Consider the following 25,052-nt stretch of genomic DNA (forward strand, 5'->3'; position numbering starts at 1 on the left):
GGTAGATTGGTGCATTCTGAAGGGGAACCATATGAAGGAAGCGTGATGTCTACCAAAGGATAAAGCTGTCAAAAATGATCTCTTACTCCTTGGAGCCACATCTTTCCTTGTCTGAGGAGGAATGCTGTGTTTTTCCTCTCTTTTCCCTCTTCTTCCTCTTCTCTCTGCAGGTCAGGCTGGAATCTCTGCCACTCTCACTGCTCTCTGCGTGACCACTGGGCAGACGAACTGGATGCAGAATATGAACAAACGCGTAAGTTAAACGCGTGAGAGCAACAAGCATGAAGCACATAAGACGATCGCAAGTTTTCTGTAATTTTCTTTCTCTCCCCACCTGGTTTAATGTCCAACTCCTGGGACAAACAACTGCTGCTGCTTCCACTGCCTTTCTCCCTTTTTGAGCTCACTTCTCTGCCAGGCTCATGCTCCCCCCTCCCAGTTTGTGAAACCCTCGACTCAAGGGGAGGCTCCTCGGTGTAGAGCTGGCCCCAGGATCCCGGGGCAGTCCCAGCTGCACCAGTAGCCCAGGAGCAGGGGTTGCTGTATTGCGGGGAAGCCCACTCTGCTGCTTCCTGCCTGGGCTGTGGGTGATGATGACCAGGCATGGAGGTAGGGTGGGGGAGCGGAAACGATTGAGGATGGAAGTTGGGTGGAGGGAGAAGAGTGGAGCTGTGGCGTTGAGCAGGCACTCTGATAGGAATCCTACCAATCTGGGACTGAGTTTGGGTCAGCCAGGAGGACTGTACGTAGGGATGCTGGGAGGAGCCATCTTGGTTGTAATCAGAGTAGTCATGAATGGAATACGCCTGAGGAGCAACTATTTTTTGTGGCCTTGTGGAAAGACCTGTAAATAATGATTTGGGTCAGATAGAAGCTCGCATGTGCGGTTGGAGCACGCCACCAATACTGAGAAATAAAGGAGATTACAACAGATGTTGAAGTGACAGCAGAGAACAAACCCTGTGAAAGTGAAGGCGCACCCAATGCAGAATGTGATACACCTTCTTCTTCTGTTTTATTTAGATATGACCTCAAATAGTCTTCCATCTTCTGTTGAGGAAACACACTATTAAGGTAACGCAGCCCGTAGTGATGGAGCAACAGAAAATTGATGATACTTTTATAAAAAAATATCTTTTGGAGAAGACTGTGATAATGGAAACAATATGATGATGATAGGATATGTAATGGGCTTACATTACAAAGCAAGCCGTATGCTTTGCATATATATCTTTCAAATTAGGAGGGGTCAAATTGCCTCCATATTCAGTGCTATGATTGTACCTGCTTCTGAGCAGCCAGTGTCTTCTCCTGGAGTTGCTGATGCCAGCGGGGGGTGTTCTCCTCCAGGTACCTCTCATACTCCATCTGCAGACGTCAAGATCGTACATTCAGCACCAGAGCTTCACACAAGGGATGTTTGAGCAGTTGTGATAATTAACATAGCTCCTGAGTTAGCTTTGTTAAATGTTCCAGTCTACACTGCACATTTTCTGTGTGTCTGTGCACCCGAATAGTTTTCATGGCTGCATTGCGGGCCAGCATCTCTTTCAGTGTGTCCTGGGCCTTCTCAAACTGCTGCAGCAGCTGCCTGTTGTGCTGTTGGGCTACACACTCTCGCTCCTTCAGCTCCAGCCAGCGCTGCTGAAGCTGCGTCTCTCTGCTGCAGGAAAAATACACAGAAAGATTAAAACATCAACGCAAGATATGACGGGAATGACTGTGCAAGCATTTGTTTGTCTTTTACCCTTTCCTTGCACTTACATTTGTCCTTGTCTCATAGAAAATTCATCTTGAAACACTGACCTGTTGACACAGTAAAAGAGGGGTTGCATAGTGTCACAATGCTCCAAGCAAAGCACACCCCGTTCAGCATCTCACTCACCTTCTAGCTGACAGAATGAAACTTTGCAGCTTAAATGGCAACATTTGGTAAATTCTTCCATAAAAGTCATTCAAAGTATTGCTTACTGGAGTTTCCATTTAAAATATACAACTTAAGAGAACAGCCCTCTGGGCAATATTACTTAAATGTCACTTGATTTGGAAGTGCATCCCAATACCTCCATTCCTCTAAGTTGACAAGTATCTCCTATGCACATCAGAAACAAACTCTCAAGTAAGAGTATACTTACGAGTATAAGTTTAAAAAATAAAACCTGTATTAACTTAAGCAAAACTGACCAGACCTTTGATTTCCGAAGGGCCAGACTGCATGTTCGTGGTTACAAAATGGCCTTTAAACAGCTGAACCTTCTTTGTTTGTCTGTCTGCACATTGGCATTATGGATCCTCATGTAAGTCCACAAAGTAACAAGATTTTCTGGAGAATGAAAACTAAAAACTATGACCGGATCACGTATGTCGCCTATCTTGAGCAATGTGTGCAACACTGGTATCCTTACTGGTAGCCCGTATGTTTTGTATAGTTAATCCAAAATGCTTTTATTCTTATATTGGGAGTTAATATTAAGTGTATTTTAAATAATTTTACATTTAGTTTATGGTGATTTGACAAGGTTGTACTCACTTATACAGTAGTTTAGTGTTAAGTGGAATTAAAACCCTAGAATACTCCCTTTAGAACAACAATTTACAGAAGCTTTTATACGAGCACATTACTGTGATTTTAAAATTTATATTTTTTCTCTTCATGAAATTATTCCTGTGATACCTTAACAACTAAAAGCACAATCTCTCCCTGTGTCACTTCCTACATCTATAGCAGCATTAAGGGTCTTACCTCCTCTGCACATAGCGCTTTTTTTGTTTTGTAAAAGTGTTTGGTTCCGTGCTGGTCTGATGGAAAAGAGACAGCAAATTCTCTTTCGGTGCAGCCATGACAGCCAGCTTTCATTAAATGCTGAGATTACCAGGGATTAAGGGCTATGAGGGGGAGGGACCAGATACATTCTGCCAATCCACATATAGACACAGTAAAAGGGTTTTATAGATGTGATATATATATATATATATATATTACTACCACATAGATAATGTAATTATTGTAGCAGAAATTTACATATGCTGTGGGACAGAAAGAGATTGAAACAGATAATATGGCACTGATTTACCACTCATTTCAATTTAAATTCTTCCTTGTATCTGATAATTGCAAGATGGAAGCAGGCATCACTGTATTGCCATCTATAAACATTATATAATAAAATGGGCACATTGAAATGAGCCATTTTCTTCTAAAGTCTGTAATGTTTTTAATTTGAGATTAGAATATGACATAATGAGCTGGAAACCAGATTTATTTATGGCCTAATTGAGAATAGAAGTGGCATGTTCTAGTGGAGATAGATTCTTTGATGGAGGCTGTATTTTCTTGCTCTGTGTAAAGCAAAAGGTAATCAAGGTAATACTTAATACTTAATATTTGAAGTAAAATAGGTAGGTACATGTTGAGGTGTGGGTATACAAAAGCCAGTAGGTGTACAAAACAATTTAATTTTCTGTAAGCTACAAGAAAAAGGTTTAACAAGACCAATTATTCGTTTTTTGAACCAATAGTATCAGAGGCGGAACCATTTTGTGTTGTTGCACTGCGGATGTATTATCATATACACCTATTAGTGGGCGTGATTCGTATATGGTTCAGTGGCGCAATCCCCAGTTAAGAGAGGGGACTTTTAAAAGACTGACGTTGTCCTATTTAATCGTTTATTATAACATTCGATTTTGCGGAAAATATATCAAGTATTTCTGATTTTATACGGTTGATTTAAAACCCGCGCGTTAGGCTAACTGGTGGTTATTTGGTTAGCTAGCCAACCGAGCTAACCACTGTCACCACTGTGCGTCTGCAAAATCCATCCTTCCACTCCACTGCCCACCTCGCGTTTTTAATTGTAATTCAAGCACCAGGAGGTGCACGAGCTCAAAACATGACGAGTTTTGCCAGCAAAGTGTTTTGCAGGACCGAGAAGTTGTGCCACCACCTCCCGGTGGTCCTCAACACGTTCCTGGTTTTCTCGATCACCGCGGAGGTGAGCTACCTGGTGCTCGTCGAGGCTCCGTTGGAGGCGGAGCAGAAGAAGACGATGTGGTCCTCCTGTTGGAAGGTGATGCACCTGCTGGCACAGTACTTCATGCTGGGGAACATCTGCTGGAACGCCCTGCTCTTCGTACAAACTAGCCCCAGCATCAAAGGGGTGTTTCTGGGAGGAGATGGATTGGGCCAGGGGTGGAAGTGAGTAAAAAGCACCTGTGTGTCATTAAGGCTGGTAACACCACTACCTTGTGTAGTGAGACGCACTATTTAGCGGAAATTAAGTGAACACAGCTATCCACATGTCTTGCCTACTTTTGGACAGGGGCAGATTGTCATGGTTTGTACCAGTCTTCCTAGTTCAACCTTAGTGTTTCTTTTCTTTCTTTCTTTCTTTCTTTATATTTGTAATTTAAGAGATTTTTTCAGTTACAATCAAGTGTTAAATTTCAGTTGTTAAATATATAGTACAATAATTAAAAAAAGCACACGCTTTAAAATATATAATCACCTGGTAGGATGTGCTTTTCTCACGAGCTTTCGCCCCTTTCTCTAAGCCCAAACTCAAGTTTGCAGATTGGTTAGAAACACTTCCACTGAGCCTAACGATAACAACTGGATAAAACTAACAGAATGAAAAGAAACCCATTAACTAATCATTCATAACGGTCATGACTATTAATGAAATTCATTTACATAACATTACATTCATTTATCAAGTAAAAGGTGGGAATCATCAGTCAGTGACCCTCTCCCACCGTAAATGTTGTTGTTCTTTTTGTAACGCAGGTACTGTTACACATGTGAGACACACACTCCCCCGCGCTGCTCCCACTGCTACGACTGCAAGGTGTGCGTGCTGCGGCGGGATCACCACTGCGTGTTTTTTGGCCAGTGCGTGGGCTTCCGGAACTATCGCTACTTCCTGAGTTGTTTGCTGTTCATGTGGTCGGGGCTCCTGTACGCCGTGCTGATGAATGCAGAGGTGTTCATAGTCATACTGAAGGAGGGTGTGACGTTGCACAGTGTGCTGCTGCTGCTCATACCCTGGATCATGCTCGTCTCAGGTACGGTCTCACATCTTGTGCTCGTCCCATTTTTACATCCTACGATTATAGCTGGACTGGTCCATTTGATAAGACCAATTGCTCCTTGCTCTGGTAAACACCCAGTAAGGGAATCTATTTATTGATCAAAGTGTGTCCGACTCCGCTAAAGTAGGAGTTTAAATGCCCTCTTTCAGCTTGTTAGTATGGGTCTGTTTGCGGTTGATCTATTACATATTGGACCAAAACAGCTGAAGAGCAGTTAATTGGCAGATTGGTATAATTTCCAGTGCTTAGTTGGATTGCTTTCCTGCTCAGTACATGCCATGTTTTTCTTATTTTATTCACAAATTAGATGCACGGCATCCTTGTGTTTATTCTCTCTTATTAACGGTTCCTTCTTTTGCTTCTGGGTCGAGGCCAGTGATGGGATCTGTGGTGAGTCTCAGCCCGATTGAATGCATGCGTGCAGGAGTAATTCGACTTCAATTTCAGTTGGACTAATGGGTTGAGAAGTACTTTAAAAAGTCAGGTTTTGCTCTGACTAACGCATTAATTACGTTTTTATTTCTGTGATCTAGAACCTCTTATTAAGATCCTTTTAAACTGAGTGAGCACCTGTGTACAGAAATATTCTGTATTGTACTAAACCAATCTAAGTTTGAGAGTTTGCTTGTAAATTGGTTGATGGTGTTAATGAAAACAGCTGCCAGTTAATTATTTATTTATTTAATTAAGTAACTTAGTAACGGATCTAATGTTTTTTATTCCAGCTTTCAGTGTGAGGCGTCTGTGCACTTCCTCATGAATCTCATTAAACGATACTTAAAAAAAACGACCGTTTTTTCAGGATGTTGAACGTCTGCGGTTTGCATTTTGAGACGTTCGATTATGACTCATTTAAATAATGTTGAATAATGAGAACATGTGTCAGCTCAGCTTGGAGAGAGCCGTCCTCGTTTTACTCCATCGTAGTTTGACTTGCAGGCATTTTTCAGTGTCTTTTCCTCTTCAAAGACTGACTTATTTTGAATGAATAATGAATAATTTAGAGGCTTTGTACTTTAAACATGCCATCGCCTACTAAAAGATGTTGCAATAACATGAAATATTAATCTTATAATCGAGATTATTGTATCCATGAAGTCATGGTGATGAGGTGAATCCCAGAATTAAACACAATTCTCCTCCTCTTTAGGCCAGGTCTCAGCTCGTGCCTTTGCCTTCGCCTTCATCGCTGACACATGTGTGGTGGGTTTCCTGCTTGTGTCCGCCTTCTTCTTCTTCCATCTCTTCATGCTGTTCCGGGGCCAGACCACCAGGGAGTGGTACTCTTCCCGCCGCCCCTACAGTCTCGGACTCGTAGGCAATCTGCGTCACACGCTGGGCCTCCGCTGGTACGTCTGCTGGCTCTGCCCGCTCATCCCGTCGCCAATGCCTGGAGATGGGATCAACTTCCACGTCACGGGATCGCTGGAACCCACCCGGTAACAGATGGAGGTCTGACCGGGTCATGAGTCTTTACTTTAGTGCTGATGGCTAATGTTTTTCGGGAGCAACAGAAGGGAAGATGACCTCAGTTCCTCAAGAGGTAGCTTGCAATGGGATGGGATGGGATGATGCTGGAATACTGCGGTGTTGTTTAGGTGTTAACGGTTGTGATAGTCGATAGCGTTTTGCTGTGCCTAGATAGAAAAACAGGGGGTTGTCGTGAAGGTATGTTGAGCTTGACCTGAAGATAATCTGTGCACTGATTGAGGCTGGCCTCAGAAATATTACACGGTAATGAACAGAGTTCCTTTGAAATTCTGAGCACTGAAAATATGTTTAAAAACAACACTGAAATAAGAATGTATTTTATTGATAAGGAAAAAAAAGAAAGTTTTAAATCTTCACTAATAAGCATCTGCAGTCCCCGACAATGACTCCTGGGGCAAATTATGCTGATATTGTCTACTTATTTAGATTTTTTTTTGTTTTTTTTATCTGTACACTTCAGCTGCCTGAATCCGAATCTCAAGCAGATATGTTTTGCACTGTTCTTGACTAGACCCCGGAAAATATAAAGTTATCGTTAGCCTCCTACTTGCGGTTGTGCATTACCAGCTAGGCTCACCGTGTGCTTGCGTTTTTCACCTCTTTGCATCGACTCCTGAGCTGCAGTTGAGTTTACTACACTAAGCTTCTCACTGGATATTAATATGTCAGGTGGAACCGTGAGAGGTCTGAGATGGGGTTAACGGTGACGTCTGAACACCTGCAGGACAACAAACCCTCAAAAAAAAACCAAACAGAACCACTGCATAGTCCCGTGTTTCAGTTTACAAATGTAATTCAAAGGCATCTGGTAAATACAGTATTTAGACTATATGTATTAATCTGGTTTGGAAGCAGTCTGTCTCCATGTTTCACATTATTTTGTTCATGTTTCAGTCAGGAAGGGACTGGAGCACCACCATGTCCTCATTCCTAATTACAAACTAACTGCATGGTGAACAGTTTACTAATCTTTACAGCCTGCTATCTTTGCAGGCTGAACAACTCAAACAGAAAGATAAATGTTCTTCCAAAAGGAATCAGTCTGTTTATAGTGTTTAGAGAACACGTCATGATGCAACCTTCTTTTGTTTAGGATGTAATTTGGATTTGGGACGGTGCTGACATGTCCTACTCCTCTTGATGCCAACCGGACTCTAATTACCTCATTGCGGTCCTTGTTTTTCTTGTTTAAATTTTTTCTGGCCTTAAAGTGGAGCGAATTACAGTTTTTTTGTTGTTTTTTCATGTTGCTAAACTTGCATAAAACTCAAAAATGTTGTTATTAATTGTTTGGCTTAAGACTTCTGATACTATTTGTGGTGTTGGGATTGGCCATTTCAGTGTCTTAATAAACTACTTGAAGGGTGGTGCTTCTTTTTTTCTTCTTCTTCTTTCTGCTTTTTTCAATTATTGTGTATTTTGCACTCTGAAAACTGTTGTGTTGAAAGCTATGTTGTATAATTATATTATATGTTTGGAAGGAATTTTCTGATGTTCAGATTGTTTAAACACCCATATTTGATTGATTTAAAAGAATAAAATCTCGCTCGTATTCCTGCTGTATTCCTTCAAATGCACACAGACTAAATTCACTATTCACTTATAATTATTAATTGCACGGAGAGTAGTAAATAAGTTCAGTAAATGAGGACTTTAACGGTTAAAAAGTGGAAATGATTAATGCAACAAATTTACATACATTCGTCATTTATTTAAAAAAAAAATTGACCATATTTTGGCATAATTGAATGACTTGCAGTCATGTTGCCATGGTGTCCCATCAAAATAACTGTGTTGCTCTCCGCCAGGTGCTTGCAGCCATAGACATAGAACATATAGTCACAGCCCTTTTACAGATAGAGACTCTCTGATATAGTGTTCTATGTCTATGCTAGCAGCGGCTTTAGCTAAGTTTGAACGTTTTCTCGCTGGTAAGGACGCCATATTGTACGTTTTACTGTTGCTAGCAGAAACATTTGTTACCGACAGACGGTACCAAACACCGATTTAGAAGTTCGTGTGATATGGCGGATTCTAACTAATGGACGTTGACGTTGTTTAGCCTAATCCTTAGCATATGATATATTAAAAATTATATTTTTTCTTATAAGCCCCGTGTTTATAGGTTTAAAAATGTCAAGTTGTAAGTCAAACTTCTCATTTCATCAGCGTGACTGTTCAGGTTTACTTTAACATTACTTTATTATCTTATCTTCGGTTACCTCTTTACTCTTAGCATTAGCATTTGATACCTAAAATTCGCGGGATTAACGTTTGCATTGATTATTTTAAAGTCCGCCATATTTTCTTCTCTTCGCTAGGGTGCTTATGTGTCTAATCTAATAAAAGCCAGTTAACCTGTAGACTCATTTTAACTCGTTTTTTTTTTTTCATCTAGAGTCATCTGAGTTGCAGACATCGCAGTTTACTAACTGTGTTTGGGACTAACAAGCATAATGAGTGGATTCCTCTCAGGATAATTAGAAAAGAGGAGTAAGTGTGATGCTTTTTGTCCAAAGCCTATCTGAGATGAAGATCACTGTCTCAGACTGGAACATGCTAGTTTAGACATTAAAGATGTCTAATGAGTAGAATCCTTTTTCAGGGTAGTTAGGCAAATTAGTTTAATGTAGTTTCATGGACAGGTGTGGTTAGTCCTTCATTATCTATTAATTACCTAAGCAGATAAAAGGTCCTACAACATGAGGTCAAAGGAGTTCCTAATTCAGTCATTATGCAATCAGCAGGTAACCCTTGAAACAGAGAGGCCTCTATATAATGCTGTAATCTGTAAATCTTCCCTCAAATCAGGATATGTGCCTAATATCAAAGCTGAGCGTCTGCACTTTTAACCTAGAATAGAACTCTGAACTCTGTAGCTTGGTTCTTCTTGATGTGTAGTTTCGGTGTTGCCCTAAAAGCACGAAGCAGGAGTAAGCCGGCAGGATGGATGCCACAGATGGAAACATGTGAGTAACATGCGCTGAACCCCCCCCCCCCTGCAAAAGAATTTGTTACGCTGAGTGATCTAGCTATAAACGCCTTTGTTTGATGGTGTAATTCTGTGCAGATCGCCAGAGGAGATGCTTGAGAAAATAGCTGAGCTGGATTATAGTCAGAGTCAGCTGAGGGGCTTGAATGCTGAGATGAGGCAATGGCTCGATTTGGCCGATGATGACATGGTGGTGCTGCGGTCGGAGAACGCCGGCCTCAGAAAACAAGTGAAAGCGTAGGCAGTTGTGAACTACTGTGGAAGCGTCATTTAAGTTGCTTCTTGCTCTCTTTGTCTTCTGTTGGCTTTCAGGTGCAGGTCTTGAGCTGTTGCAGCTTTGGTTTCCAACTGTATCCGTGTGTTTCGTGTGTCTGCAGCCTGGAGAGGATGTTGGTCCATGACGTTGAACAGGTTGAAGCAGAGCCTTGCAGGTCCCTCTCAGCTGCTGACCTCGATTTGAACAGATGCAGTGAAAGAAAGCTTCGTGATTTGGTGCGTGACAGGAGTGTTATTTACCCCCCACATATGATGCTTACAGGTACGCGTGTTGCGTCTCTCGGTTGTATCGGTGTTCAGGTGACATCTGTGTTGCTTCGCGTGTTTGTTGTGCAGGAAATGGAAACCGCCATGATGAAGGAACAAATAAAGGAACTTACTGCAAAGGTAGAGAACTCCCATAACTGCTTTAATCAGGTTTTACAGCTCTGATTGCGTCATGCTGATACATGCTTAGTAGTAGTGAAATTAGGAGTGACCAGTGGATTTGAGGCTCCACTTGTCCGCTTCTCCGCTGATGATCTCGTTTACCAGCTGAGTGGCGACTACTCTTTGGTGGTCCAGACATTTGAAAACAATTTCTGCTTTTGAATTTGTTTTGACCCTTTTAGCTTAAAGGCTTAGAGAAGGAGAGAAGCCAGGACAAGAGGACGCTGAGCAAGCTCAGGACTGCGCTTCAAACCCACAAGGTACCACTGTGGATTCTACACAGAGGAGTTCAGTTTGGTGTCTCTCCAGCTGTCTTACCAGCATCTATGTATTTGACATACAGTAAGGTGAAAGGAGGCTATTGAAACGCTTTAGGTTGCTCATTTTAGACACTTAGTATCTTGATATATTGATATGTAAAAGAGGAAGTGGTATTCATGAAGTATACATCACCAGCTTTACATTATTTACGGAAAATTCAATGTGTCACCACCCCTCCCAATTCATCTCACCAATCTTTTTCATTGTGGGGTCTTTGGAGATTTTCAATAACAAATAAAACTACAAGTGGCCTTTTTGACCCTCAAACTTGCTCATTAATGGAGGCAGTTACTTTAAATCTGATCCACCATCTGTAAAAGCGGCTGTAACTTGATAAAGAGCTCCCTTTTGATCTTTTTCATTTTACAGATTCACCTTTTTTAGATAAAACTGTGTCGCGGAGGTTTTAAAAGACTGGGTCACTTGAAACCATCCACCATCCCCTCGTTTATTATTTCCTGTGTTTCGTCAGGATGGGATGGAGGCCGTTAACCTCACACTGCACCAGAGGGATGAAGTTATTCATCAGGTGAGAACATCGGTACAGTCTGGGATTTTTCACAAATGCTGATGTCTCTCCCTGAGCTGGAACATGAGTTTTCTGTCTGAACATCACTTGCTGTCTGTGTGTGATTATGTTAGAAAAGCCTGCAGTTAAAGTATTTGGAGGAAACCGTGGAGGAGTGTTTGGACATCATAAAGGTAACAAGGTTCACATCTGTTTCCATCCAGACGATCCCAAAAAAACGTCGCCGTTGCTTTGAAGTTAATACAAGTTGAACACGTGCGTCCTTATGTTATTTATGCTAAAATAGCTCAGAAATGAAGAAAAATTATTTGACTATTGCGTCAGAAACGGAACAAGGAAGGCCCTTTTCAGCAGTTTGAAAGCACTTAGGCTTCGATCTGAAGTGGCATTATTTATTTTGTGTGTTGATGTATCAAACGCATGCAGATGTGTGCAAAAGTTTGGGTTTGAGTTTGGCCTAAAGATGTCTTGTAAGGATATATAATACATGTCAGGAATTATTATTGACAACCTTGGCAGCCCGGGCAGTTAAAAGATATCCACGTAGGCACTCAAATATCATTTAAAAACGAGCCTTTAGGGTTTTTTGCATGCTACTTTGTCTGCACTGTCACAGCAACCCGACATGTAGAGTGCTCACACAGATGTTGACAGCTGTGGTATTCCTCTGAGCTGTCGGTGAGCGCTTTGTGTCTCTGTGCTCCAGGATCTCAGGCTGACCAAGCAGGAGCTGCTGAAGCAGCTGGACGACAGACGAGAGGAGGCCTCACTGTAATCCCGACACACAGATCCTCTTGCTTCAAAGGATCAGCGCAGTACGAGCGCTTATTCTTCTCTGTGTGCGGCCGTTTGCTTCCAGTGCCGTTCAGACTGAGCTGATGAGAGAAAAGGACGGATCGCTCAGGACTCACCTGTCCATCGCGGAGGAAATTCAGCTGCTGGGCGATTCAGCTGACGTGGAACTCAGCACGACAGACTTCACGGAGCTTCAGCACGTATGACCTCTCACTCCTGGGTTAAATACGTTCATTTTTCTGTTTTATTAGATACACGTAGCTAAAATGGATGATAATACAACAGTCCTGCAGTAACTCCAGTTGGTTTCCTTACGGCCTTCAGACTCAACGTACACTTCAGTCAACGCATCTGTCAGACAGTTTAAAGGATAACCTTCTGATCATCCTGTTAGTCCAGCAGTGACCATGAGTGTGTGCCGCTACACGTAAAATACGAGACATGTGTTTTTCTGTGTCTGTAGGAAGAGTCTGAGGAGGAGGAGCTGCTAGAACCTCACAGTCTCACAGCGGATCTTAAAACCAAAAGGTACATCAGCATCATGTGATGTATCCAACATCTATGGGTACCTGCGTGTTTTATACATGTTCTCTTCTGTGTCTTTACCCCGCTCATAATTGCCCCACCGGGGACAGATTTGAAGGTACGTTGACGACCACCATCCCGAGAGCAGGGCAGCTCATGCTGTGTATCGTCAGCCTCTCTGTTTTGGCCTGCGTGGCTCTGGGATCCTGTGAGATTTTCTACAACATGTGGTGGAGCCGTGCACGCCTGATGTTACAGCCCTACTTCAGCGTCCACTATGGGACTTTACCTCCTATTTGATCTCTTATAAACGTCTTAAATCAGCGTCTGTGCCTGATTGCTGGTTGCTTTTTTTAATTTGTGCCACACACAGCATGTCAGAGGGAACTGAGCATTAAATCCTGGCAGCTTCAAAGCACTGTCGCACTGTTAGGACCTACAAAGTTGTTATGATCATTGCTTGTAACCCATTTTCCTGCCACGATAAGTCAAGTTTGTCCTCTGTGAAAATGAAAAGACCTCTTTGTTTCTGTGACAAACGTATTTAGAAACTCTGAACTATACAAGGAAAAATATAAATAAGGAGTAAGGACCAAATTCCATCATCCTTTGTGCATCATTGATGAGTAGTTGTTTCCCCAAATGTATTACATATGAGCTTTCTGTCTTTGCAAAATATACCTAAAAAAATGGAACGAAGTTGTAATTAATGGTAAAAAAGGTTTTCAGATCAGGTAGAGGAGAAGTAGTTTAATCACTTGATCATAAGGTAAAAAAAATACCGGCACAAAGTCTTAAGTTTGCTAACGAGTCTGCAGTTAAAAGAGAGTTGTTGGAAAGGACAACGGAGAGGAGCACAAAAGGCAGTTTAACTTTGAGAGGGGCAAAAGATTTAAATTCGGAGCAAGTACAAACAAAATGGGAAAACTGTGAAAGGAAACGTACAGGTTGACCAGGGAAAAACTGACAAACATGGGCAGAAACTGGGGTGTGTTGTGACCCCACTAAGAAACAGCCAAACATGAACCATCCGTTCATCACAGTGAAGTATGGAGAAGCAGTCGTAGACTTAATGAAAGTGATATTCAGTGATGAATCTGCACGTATCAGGAAGTTTGTGCGGGTTCAATCAAACTCAGAAAAGAAATGATTGGAAATGTGTGTGTATGGGGTTGATGTGAGATAAAGGACGAGGGGAGGTGATGTGACCTATACAGTAAATACACCGTTTGGACTCTTCTCATTCCATCACCGGAAACCAGTTTTTCTTTGCGTGTGTGATAAATTTGTTTACTGAAATAAACCATCGGCCCCAGTCTTAGCAACTAAGTTGGATTAGACTGAAGTCACACTGACTCCTGCATCTGTTTCCAGTCGCCCCACCCAACTGAAGCTGAAGGCGCTCCAGTTTGGGGGAAAACACCCCCTCCTGGTTGGGAGAATCATCAACGGGATCAGATTTGGGACAGGACTGATATGGAGACTGTCTGATCTGGGGAGATACTTTAAAAATAGACGATAGCTGGTGATTCAACCACTGCGCTTATCGCTGGAGGTGAATCTCGTTGTCACGGATGCTGGACCGGAGCTGGATGCTGAGGCGCTGACGACGGGCCATGGCTCTGTAACGTCCCCCTCTAACGTGGATGGAGCCCGAAGCAGCTGAAAGAGCTTAAATCAAAATAAGGAGGCAACAGGCCAGTTATATCCGGTCTTGAGAAGCGGGGACCCGGTGCTGGGAGGGAGAGTGATCGTGGCGGCGGCGGCGTGTTCTGATCGGAGAGCCGACGAGCGGCGGCGGCTGGCGGCGGGATGAGAGCTCCGAGGAGACCGAGGCAGACGCTGCTCCTCCCCCGCTTCTGCGTCTTCGGTGGAGTCGGTCTGCTCGCTGCTGCCTGGATCTTTCACTTTAATGATGTTACAGGTACGTAAAGACCAAAAATGCTTAAGATTGGGTTTTTATTAGAGTCACAAAGTTGGGTTTTCAGAGTTAGTCACAAAAAAATGCAAAGAAAGTTCCAATTTTAATGAATAAATTTACTGTAAAGTTTGCATTAATTGCGTCAGTGGTGTATGCCTTTATCCATCAATCCTTATTTTTAGGCTCTCGCGGCCAAACTGTGGACCAGGACATCTCTTTGTCCAAGACAGAGCTCATCCAGCAAAAAGAGGACAACCAGACCGACAGTATATCTGGATCTGGTAAGACATCTTTTTATAATGATCTGCTGACACCATTTTGTGTGTTGAGGCAGTGTGAAAGCGTGCCATCTCTATTAATCTGTTTAATCCAAGTCCACCTCCTCTGTGCATTGATCCACCTCTGTGGTCCACTCTCATTTCTTAAAACTCTGCACATCCAGATGTTTAAACACTGTCAGGCCTTTGAGGGACCCAGTTGCTAGGAAACTGAATGCTGAATTTGGGGTTGGATGTTGCATGCATCTATAGCGGTTCAAAGTGCCTACCCTGTCGTAATGATCTGCTGCTTATCAGCCTCTCATCAGCATCTCTCTTATGGTTTGCGTGTGCCTGGGTGTGTTTGAAAGACTCAGAGGGAAACACTGACAGCAGCTCATAGTCTCATGCTGAGATTAAGAGATTTTGCCAATTATAGAAAATGATCTGAGCCACATTCATTCAGCTGGGGGGGGGGGGGTGTTCCATCCCAGACAGGTACAACACTTACTATGTATTTGATTTACCGTATTCCAGCAGTTAACAGCAACACCTTAAAGGAAATCATTGGTCGCATCATGGAGTTTCCACTCCTGCACATGTTGCGCCTCTAACTGCACATTGTTGCCTCTGTGCAGGAACTTTGTCACATTTGTGTTACCTAGATGGATTCAGCACTCATCTCTGGTGAAGGCTTTGTAAATTCTGACTTATAAGTAAATCAGAAAACCTTTTGAGGTAAGCTATTGGGAGGCAGCTTTCCACATTATTGGTTTGCCTTTCTCAAAAAGAGCTGCAACATTTAAGCTTAAGTGCAAAGTGATTATGGTGTTGAGTTCAGCCAAAGGAGACACAGTTTGTGTGTCCCTGGCCTTTGGAAAAACTTGAAAGGATAACTGATGTGATATATTGTTGGGGCTAGCATGAGAGAATAATGCAACGTCACATTTCTGAGAAGTAACTCAGTGCTAAAGATAACTGGTAACTTTACTGCGTCGGTGCTTTAACCTCAAGCAGTCTTGGCACTTGTTGCTAGAAGATACTGAACATACATCGAGCAACATCATATCCACGGAAAAGCAAAGCAAAGCGACTCCCAGGTTCACGTTAAAGCTGCAAGTAGTGATTTTTGTCATTACTATGAATCCTTTTATTATTCTCTCACTATTGATACCACAAAAAGCTCATCCCAAATTTCACTGATGTCATCAAAGAGCCTGTTTGGTTTCACCAACAGCCCAGTGTTTTTTTTTTTAAACAGCTTTTTACATCTCTGACATAATTGTCTGTTTTTCTGTTTTGCCTTAAGATGATTTAAGATGTTGTTCGATTATGAGGGTACTTTTCAGCTTTTTGCAGATCAGGAACTCCTTCCACTTTGCAGGCAACGAGATTACACTCTGCCCATCTCTTCCACAGCTATCAATGAGTTTCCGGAAGACATCTTTTCCCTGGACCAGAGGAGGCAGGGAGCGGTGCTCCTTCATGGTCTCTGTGTGAGTATTAGCAAAGGTTCGTTTTGTTGCCCTGAACCCGCAAACAAAAGCCACGCGGTTAATAATGTGTCTCCTGCATTTAACAGGTTATCTACATGTTTCATGCACTCGCTATAGTGTGTGATGTTTACTTTGTACCATCACTGGAGAAAGTATCAGAGGTAAGAAGAGCAGAAATAAAATGTAGTCAAAAGTAAGATAATCTAAGTAGCTATTGTTTTTATTGTTGTTGAGTTTTTTTTTTAATCAGAATTCAAATCATCTGTTTGTATTCCGCACCTCCAAATCTTTATATTTGTTTCTGTTTGTAATTTGACTGAAAAGTCAAGTCTGTTCGTCAGCAATTTCTTACACCCTCTGTTGGTGACTTTGAAAAGAGAAAGCTGAAAACAGCTGGGCATTCAAGTAGCTCCAACAAGATAGAGATGTATTCGTAGGATCAGTACACTGGTATTAAGAAAAGGAAAGAATATCACAGACCTCGTCCTTTCACTAGTCTAAACTCCTCCCCTCTGTCCACCAGAACCTTCAGCTCAGTCAGGATGTTGCCGGAGCAACCTTCATGGCCGCCGGGAGCTCCGCTCCTGAGCTTTTCACGTCTCTCATTGGTCAGTATGACACTTGTCTAATCAATCATTCTTGGGTTAGCCCAACACATATTCCAATCATACATTATGCATCTGATCAAAACTGAGAAAAGTCAAGTGCATGCAAGCAGCAGCTCTGAGGGACCAGAGTCAAGCTTTTAGTAAACATGAGCGTAGATGTGAGGAAGATTACATTTTAATGGGATGGTACCTACAACTGTTACTTAAGCTTATATTTGTGGGCCTTTTTTTTGTTCTCTAAATGTAACTGTAACGTAAAAATGGATCAATGAGATAAAAGTTTCCCGGGTTTGTTTCCCGAACACTGTTCACAGTATTATGAGACCGTCTTCCGGAGGTACAGAAATATTTGTATGTAAATATAACTTAATGTTTCAAATAGGAGACAGTCGACACCTGGAGGGCTTATTTCTGTCGCTTTTTCTGAGAAAGAACATAAAGGAACAGTTAGCTAAAATGAAACGAGTCGTGCGAAAAAGAAAATACACTTTTCTAATTCTAAGGTTTTACATGTCGGGACATAAAATGGAAATATCTGCTCCTCACCAGGATGCAACATGAGGTAAATACAACCTCAGATGAACAACAACACAGTGTCATTACTTATTTAACAACAGCTCATGGTGGACAAAAACAAGCCCAAATCAATAGTAGCAACAATTAGTAATATCTCTCAACATTTCAACATCTGTTTCATTGGGCTCGATTGTGAACACAGTATTGGTTTATGAGGTTTACAAATAATTGCATTATTTTTGTTTACTGGGATCGCACTTCTCTCTTCAGAGTAGAGAGAAATTGTGTCAAACTTTTAATATGCATGTGAGAGAAATATCATCTCCAGCTTCGTCACATTACAGCTGACTTTGTTGCTGCTTGTGATCTAGAGATTAAGCTTTCACGCTCTGGTTTTAGCGGTGTTTATCACGAAGGGAGATGTCGGTGTGGGAACCATTGTTGGATCAGCCGTGTTTAACATCCTGGTCATCATCGGCCTCTGCGGCATCTTCTCTGGACAGGTGTGTTTACTTGTTATTTTGTTTGCACAAAAAAACAACTTCATAAGGGAAAAGGTGTGTTCAGATTGGGCTTCCAGCAGACTTCCATCTGTAGTTCCTTGACAGGTTGGCACAATTGTTAATTGTAAAGATTGGAATACCCATCCAAGTTATTAAATAGGAGTATAATGATTTGAGTAAAACATACATACACAGCCTGATGACCCCATAACACATACTTTCCCATTCAGTTCCAGGATCATCCCATCAGTCTACAAACAACGTAAAAAATCCGGATCATACTGTTTGCATTAAAAACAAGCCAAAAATCTGAGTCATGTGACTGTTGCTTTTAAAGTTCCAACGGGTGACATTTAATCTTTCCATAGAGTGGGAGGCTTCAGAGAGATGCTTTAAACAAACTTTTAAAAACTAAAGTCTGACAGCCTGCCATATATGAAGGGGATCTTTGCGTTGATTGCTTTTGAGATTATTACCCATCCTGCTCAAGGTGGGTATTCAGGAGAAGAAAAATGGTTGAACAATGGTCAGAAAACGAGAGGAAACTGAAGAACATGGACACAGTGTTGGTGGGAGGACATGTCTCCCTCTCTGCAGTGCAACTCAAACCCTTATTAACATTCTCGTGCCTCCCTGAAGTACACTCCATGTTTAGTGTCGACTCAACTTATTGTTTTAACTTGTGCTTCCTGTGTGGTGCTGGAAGCCTGAACATAACTGAACTTTACTATTTAGAGACTTAAGCCTTGGGATAAAATTAGATTTGATTTATATTGTTGCATCAAGACGTGAAAAAGACTGATCTCTAATTTACACCGAACAGCACGACTGAGTCTGAATATCCGTTTCCAAAACCTGAAATAGAAAACGAGGAGCTTCTAATTCAGCCTTTGTTTCTCACCTTTTGGACGTCTGTCTCTTCCTTCTGCAGCCCATCTGTCTAAGCTGGTGGCCTCTGTTCCGCGATGCTGTTTTCTACATAGTGTCCATAGTGATACTTATTCTGGTGAGAAAACCCTTTCAGTGAAACAACAGTAGCTTTCACATTGGTCTCTTTCCAATGTTTGGATAGATAGATGTGTAAATTCAACATTTTCAGCCAAAGGTACAGTGTGACGCCGGTGTTTGATGTTACACAACACATAAATGTGGCTGTGAATCATCCAGTTGTTTTTTTTTTTTAATAAACAATATCAACAATTAAAAACTCAGTAAGTGTCCAATATGCATTTTATTATTTGTTAAAAAGAGTAAAAAAAATTGACGGTTTACTTCCACGTCTGCACTGAACAGACCACAGATGAACAGACTACTGCTGCTGGTCACTGAGCGGTGGTCACCATTTATTGTCTTTTTTTCCTATTAGGTGATCTATGATGAAAAAGTGCTGTGGTAAGACTGTCATTTTTATTATTATTATTTGTTTTTTTTATTCAGTCGTGTCTGTTGTTTGAAAATGAACATTGTGATGAATGTTGCCTGTTTCAGGTGGGAGACCATCATCCTGATCTCCATGTATGGGATCTATATAATCATCATGAAGTGAGTCTACCTTTCTGGGATTTTGGCACCAAGCCGACGCAGGCTGCATACCTACTGAAGTCACTATATCTTTGTATGCGTTGTGTAGGTTCAACAGATCTCTGTGTTGCCTGGTGGAGAGACACTGCAGCGTGGATGGTCAGCCGTGCCTGAGCAGCCTGCGACGGACGACGGCCGTCGGAAACGTCGGAGACTGCGACAACGACATGGTGCCGCTGAAGCCAGGTGCAGCAGTGTGCATGTGCGCATTTACAACATCGCAAGCGTCCCTCGACACGGTGACACACTTTTGGCTGCCAATCAAAGCCGTTTCCATTCCCCTGTGGATTCTAAACAGACTGAAATAGAACTCTCCACCACACGCACTTGTCTTCTTCTTTTGTCTGCTTTCCATTTCCTCCTCTCTACTCTTATACCCTGCCAACATTTTCCCGCTTCTTGCCTGCGTCCTCAGACTCTTGTGTGGTGGCCGGTCAGGACTCAGCAGCGGTGATGGTGGATGAGCTACTGACCCTGCACCCCCACCAGCTCACCTTCTCAGAGGCAAGCCTCCGCCTTCTCATCACCCCGCATTTCCCCCCCTACACCCGCCTGCGCATGGCGGCACGCATTGTCATCAACGAGGTACACTGCACGTGCTCACAGCCAAGCTCCCCTGGTTGTTGGGGCTAGGTTCTTGGGTATTTATTTTACTTATTTCACCGCATTTTTGAACGTCACTCTCAAATGCATTTTCACTTGTTGGCAATATTTATGAATGCATGATTAGAAATTGGCATTAATACCATATTGTGGCGAAAGTTCAGTGGTTCTATACATCCCAACTGACCCTTGTTTTGACTAATATTAAGCAGATTATCACTGGTTGGTCATTATATGAGCAATTCATAGTCAAGACAGTATCTTTGTCCATGAAAACTAGTGTTATGTTCATTCAGTTAAGTTAGTTTAATTTAATTCTAACTGGTCACCAACTCAGATTTGGGGGCCACAACCATCCGTGATGCGTGAAAGTTTCCAAAAGAATTTCACATGGTGGATTTTAAGAATTCAGAGAGCTTCAGTTTAGGCTTGGTACTCAGCAAAAGCAGTTACCCAAAGCCAGAGCTAATAGAACTGGCATCAGAAGAGGAAAGATGGTTTGATGCATCTGCAGTAAATATGAACAGACGTATAAAATCACGTCCCATTTGCCAGCGAAATACACTCACACCACCTAATAAGAGCACGTATATAACACACAGACACAAAGTGCTGCCTAATGCTTTATATTATGGCTGAGACAAAAACTTAACCTCACTCTCTGTCTGCCTCCTGCATGCGTGCTTTGCCATTTCCTGAGACAAATTAACTGCTCCAATGCTGTCCCTGCTCTTGCTCATACCCCTGATCAGCCTTCTTGCAAATGTAAGGACCTGCCTGACTGCATAATCACTCCTCCTGCTCGTCCTCATTGAGTTAGTCCACGTCAGATGAAGTCAGTTCCATAAACCTGCCTCAGTGCTTCCCCTTTTCACATGAGAAGCATTTCATTTTCTCCTCTTTTCATTTCTCTATCTTTTCATTTCTTTTCATTTCTCTACCTTTTCATTTCTTTTCATTTCTCTATCTTTTCATTTCTATCTTTTCATTTCTTTTCATTTCTATCTTTTCATTTCTTTTCATTTCTCTATCTTCGTTTCACCCGACTTCTCTCCCCACCCACAGAGGCAGAGGCTGATTCGGGCTCAGGTGAGCCCAGAGGAGGGAGCGGCATCGGGGGAGGAAGGTTTGGATGCAAGTGGAACTTGGGGCAGGGAGAACGGGACGGCAGCTGAGGGTGACGGACAACCGCTGGAGGGAGAGACGGAGAGGATCAAAGAGACAGAGGTAGAGACAGGTGGGGGTGTGCAGTCAAAGGAGGAAGAAGAGGAGGAGGATGAGCAGGAGGAAGGAGAAGAGGAGAACGCTCCTTTTAAACCCTTCGTCATGCCAGGTGCGTGAATGAAAGCTCCATTAAGTTCAGTGTGAGTTCAATGAACAAATGCAAGCGAAACACATGATGACCTGTCAGCAGCTGGCCACCATTATGTTTTTATTCATTACAATTTTCAAAGAGAAAGACTAAGCCTGCGGCAGATAGCCTGATGTCATCTGTTGAGCATCTGCAGCTTCCAGCTGCTATTTTCCATAAAAAAAGGCATGACTTTGAAGCAAAAACTTCCCTTGAAAGCTCATTTCCCATTGGTGCTCCAACCAGAACTCCTTCCTGCTTCACCCCCTTACGAATGCTTCACAGCTCAATAGATGGTTTTATAGCTGATGGAGCTAATTAAAAGGAGATGACACAGAGACTCACAGGCACATTCAGGCCGTGCCATGTGAATAATTTAAAAGTCGAGTTGATACTCTAATGGTGCCTGTGGAGAAACTGTTGTGTGTGTGTGTGGATTTGCACGCATTTCCTCAGATGGTTGGTGTGTGCGACTGAAGTGGCTGCTCTCCTGGCCTGTAAGCTTACTGCTCCACTGCACCATCCCGGACTGTAACCTGCCGCGATGGGAGCGCTGGTACCTCATCACCTTCTTCTCCTCCACGCTCTGGATAGCCTTGTTCTCCTACCTCATGGTCTGGATGGTACGAAACCCACGCCGATGCAGCTGCTCTCGTGCATGTACGCGCACAAAATCACTCATTTGCAACATCTTTTGTCCTCTGCAAAGGTGACCATAATCAGCTTCACATTTGGAATCCCAGATGTCATCATGGGTATCACTTTTCTGGCAGCTGGCACCAGCGTCCCCGACTGTATGGCCAGTCTCATCGTTGCCCGGCAAGGTGTGTGTGTGTGTATTTGCATATTCTGGTTTGTTACTAATTTCACCTAAAATCTGCTGGCTTTGTGTTTATAATGGAGTATTAGATACAGTTCTATGTAGACTGTCGCCATGAACTCGTCCTTTGACTGATCTGAATTTGAGTTGAAAAATATGAAAACTAACATCAAAAGAATGGGTAGCTTTTCAGTAAAAGATGTTCATTGAGTTGCAGGGAGGTGAGCGCAGGTCAGTGAACGCGTCACAGTCTGTGGTTTCTCTGTTAGGATTTGTTAAGTTTATCATGGTTTTATGTTTCTTTTATGTTTGTTTTCATGTTTGTTTCATTTCCAGAAAGAATCTGTTTCTTTTTTTCTGCTCCTCCACACATCTGGCTCAGATTCCTAATTCCCACATCTGCAACATTACTTTTGTTGTTATTCTCCTCTGTTTGTATACTTCAGCTTTTCCTTTGTTCTCAGCCACATCCTCTTCTTTGACTCAAATTGTGAGCCTTGAGTTTTCCTGCCCGGCTTAGTTTTGTTCTTGTCGTAGTTTTGTTTTGACTTTTGGATCCATGTCTCTCGATGAAAGTTTCTTCTAATTCCTGCTTCCTGAGTTCGGGTCTGTGTTTGGATACCCTTCCTCAGACACACCGTGACAGAATGTGCTAAGAAAAAAAACAAAAAAAAACATTCAACTCTTTCGGACATGCTGGGGCGGCAGTACCTGAAGTTTTGGGGTCTGAGTGGCGGCGAGTATTTGGTCATAATAAAGCCGTAAACACAACAAAGCTCCTGCAGCTTTGCGGTTTAGACGCCTGAAATACTGAACACCAAGGTTCACAATATTACATCAAAGTCCACTAAACGAGCTCTCTGTGCCTTCTTGGCTCTGTCAAGAAGTTGAAGTAACGCAAAATGAATATGTGAATATGATCAAAAACCTTGAGGGGTTTGACTCTATGTTTTCACATGAACTCCATTGTGTGCTTGTTAAATGTTGCAGGGATGGGCGACATGGCCGTGTCCAACTCCATCGGCAGTAATATCTTCGACGTGCTGCTGGGTCTGGGCTTCCCCTGGGCGCTGAGGACTCTCATAGTCAGCTATGGATCAGTGGTAACTCAGGCTGCCTCATATCATCTACATCCTGACAGTGGTCACATGCACAAGTCGAGATGTGCCTAAGCTTCTGACTTCTTGTCCTGTATTTCTGGGGTTGTTTCGTAAACTGCCAAACTTTTAAAAAGGTTTAAAGACTTCCAGTCAGTTTACACAGTGTAGCGTCAAGACCGGACGGTCAGCGGGTGTTTACTGTGGTTTCCCCGGGTCAGTTCCTCTCTATGTCCCACTGTTTACTGTCATCTTTTGGCAATCCACTAATACATATTTAAAACAAATGAGATATTAAAATGTGGAAATGGGGGTCTAGAATCTGCAGCTTCCGTTGACTTTAAGGGTCCTTTTTTTTTTTAGGCCATAAACACGCTCTTTTCATTCAGTGTGTGGTGTGGGAGAGATTTTACCACTAAATGTTTCAAAACTTACAAGAATGATGGTCATATGTTTGTTTTTCTGTGTTTTGCAGGTAACAATCAACAGCAGAGGCCTGGTGTACTCCGTCATTCTGCTGTTGGCTTCGGTCATACTTACTGTGAGTAACTCTCCACCTACCTGCCCACTGCTGTTAAAAACATCTGAGAAACAGTCACGGATTCAGTTCTGAGATTGTGTCGTGAGTAAGCGGGCTCAGACCTGACGCCTGTTTGTTCTCACCTTATCGTTTTTCCCCGTCACAGCCTGAGAGCCCCCTGATTCAGTTTTCTAAGATTTCTTGGGATTAGACCTGCAACAGGAAATGAAGTTTGCCTACCATTCAAGTGTGGCTGCAGAGAGAACAGAAAACGTGTGTGTGTGTGTGTGTCTCTGTCCTCAGGTCCTGTGTGTCCATCTGAACCGGTGGAGGTTGGACCGCAGGCTGGGCCTCTGTCTCCTGCTGCTCTACGCCATCTTCCTCCTCTGCGCCGTCGGCTTCGAGAGGCTGTAGAGGACACACACGCTCCGCTTATACACCGACGGGTGGCCTGACTTGTTTTGGTTTTTTTTCACCTTCACTGCTGCCATTAAGTGTACGCAGAGATGATTTTTATTTTTTAAATTTAATTTCACAGTGGCTGTAGATGTTCGAGCAGCATTACTGTGACGCCGGCTCTCTGTAAGTGACCGTGTTTACCTTTGATAATGAGCATTTTGAACAGTTTTGTACTGAAGCACCTCCAGTCCAGATTTTGTGAAGTCAGACCCCACTGGTAATGCACTATTTGTGTACAACACATGTAAAAAGTGTTGAATTTGTATTCTGACACCAAGAATATTGTACAAGGAACCCCACTCTGTAGTTAGTTTACTTGTTATTACTGTACAACTGCCACAAATAACCTCAATGACCAGATGATTATACATGTGAGCTCATGTAGTTGATCCTCAGTCTGTGCACTTTTGTCATGTTTGATGTCAGTTTCCATCACACCTTCGTGTCTGTAGCTGTAAATGTCAAAGCATGGCTGATCAGCACGCTCCAGATAAATGCACTAAGCTTTGTATAAAATGCAGCCCCCCCCCACCCCCCCTTCTTTCCTTAAAGCTTTTCCGCACCATTTTTGAATGTATCTTTGAAGAGTCCCTGAGTATATGTTCGTGAGGCATGAGTGCAATAATAAAACTTTGTTCTGTGAGGTTCCTCCTCTGCACCTGAAGACTCATCACCTCCGCTTTGATCCCATTGATGTCCTTTTCTTGCACTCAAATTTAATAATTATCACTAGAATTACAGAGCGTCGTGGAGGGATCCCATTAACCAACTTGTGCAGGGATGCATTTAAAATTGTTTGTAGGTGACCCTCAAAAAAACAATGCATTTGGACCTTAAAATGTACCATCTCCTCCCATCTCCACATGCTTTT

The 25,052-nt window shown here is 42.6% G+C and overlaps 2 protein-coding genes across 3 annotated transcripts; both read left to right on the forward strand.

Annotated features, from left to right (window-relative positions):
* Positions 1–3,591: 3,591 nt before the first annotated feature.
* On the forward strand, positions 3,592–7,513 carry zdhhc24 (zDHHC palmitoyltransferase 24). The gene is made up of 3 exons (XM_075480670.1): positions 3,592–4,198; positions 4,787–5,064; positions 6,242–7,513. The coding sequence occupies exons 1-3, from the start codon at positions 3,894–3,896 to the stop codon at positions 6,532–6,534; spliced, it is 876 nt and encodes a 291-aa protein (XP_075336785.1). The 5' UTR covers positions 3,592–3,893; the 3' UTR covers positions 6,535–7,513.
* A 6,323-nt stretch (positions 7,514–13,836) lies between these two features.
* On the forward strand, positions 13,837–24,888 carry LOC142397819 (sodium/potassium/calcium exchanger 3-like). Of its 2 annotated transcripts, none has more exons than XM_075481544.1 (17): positions 13,837–14,373; positions 14,553–14,651; positions 16,047–16,123; positions 16,210–16,284; positions 16,647–16,731; positions 17,647–17,750; positions 18,682–18,756; positions 19,117–19,142; positions 19,239–19,292; positions 19,381–19,517; positions 19,747–19,916; positions 21,000–21,267; positions 21,742–21,908; positions 21,995–22,109; positions 23,096–23,208; positions 23,678–23,743; positions 24,026–24,888. In XM_075481544.1, the coding sequence occupies exons 1-17, from the start codon at positions 14,262–14,264 to the stop codon at positions 24,134–24,136; spliced, it is 1,854 nt and encodes a 617-aa protein (XP_075337659.1). In that variant the 5' UTR covers positions 13,837–14,261; the 3' UTR covers positions 24,137–24,888. The 2 variants fall into 2 exon arrangements, with proteins under 2 accessions (XP_075337659.1, XP_075337660.1); XM_075481545.1 differs by having other exon boundaries at positions 19,747–19,835.
* Positions 24,889–25,052: the final 164 nt, after the last annotated feature.

This window comes from Odontesthes bonariensis, chromosome 13, assembly GCF_027942865.1.
Source record: "Odontesthes bonariensis isolate fOdoBon6 chromosome 13, fOdoBon6.hap1, whole genome shotgun sequence".
Classification (NCBI taxonomy): Eukaryota; Metazoa; Chordata; class Actinopteri; order Atheriniformes; family Atherinopsidae; genus Odontesthes; species Odontesthes bonariensis.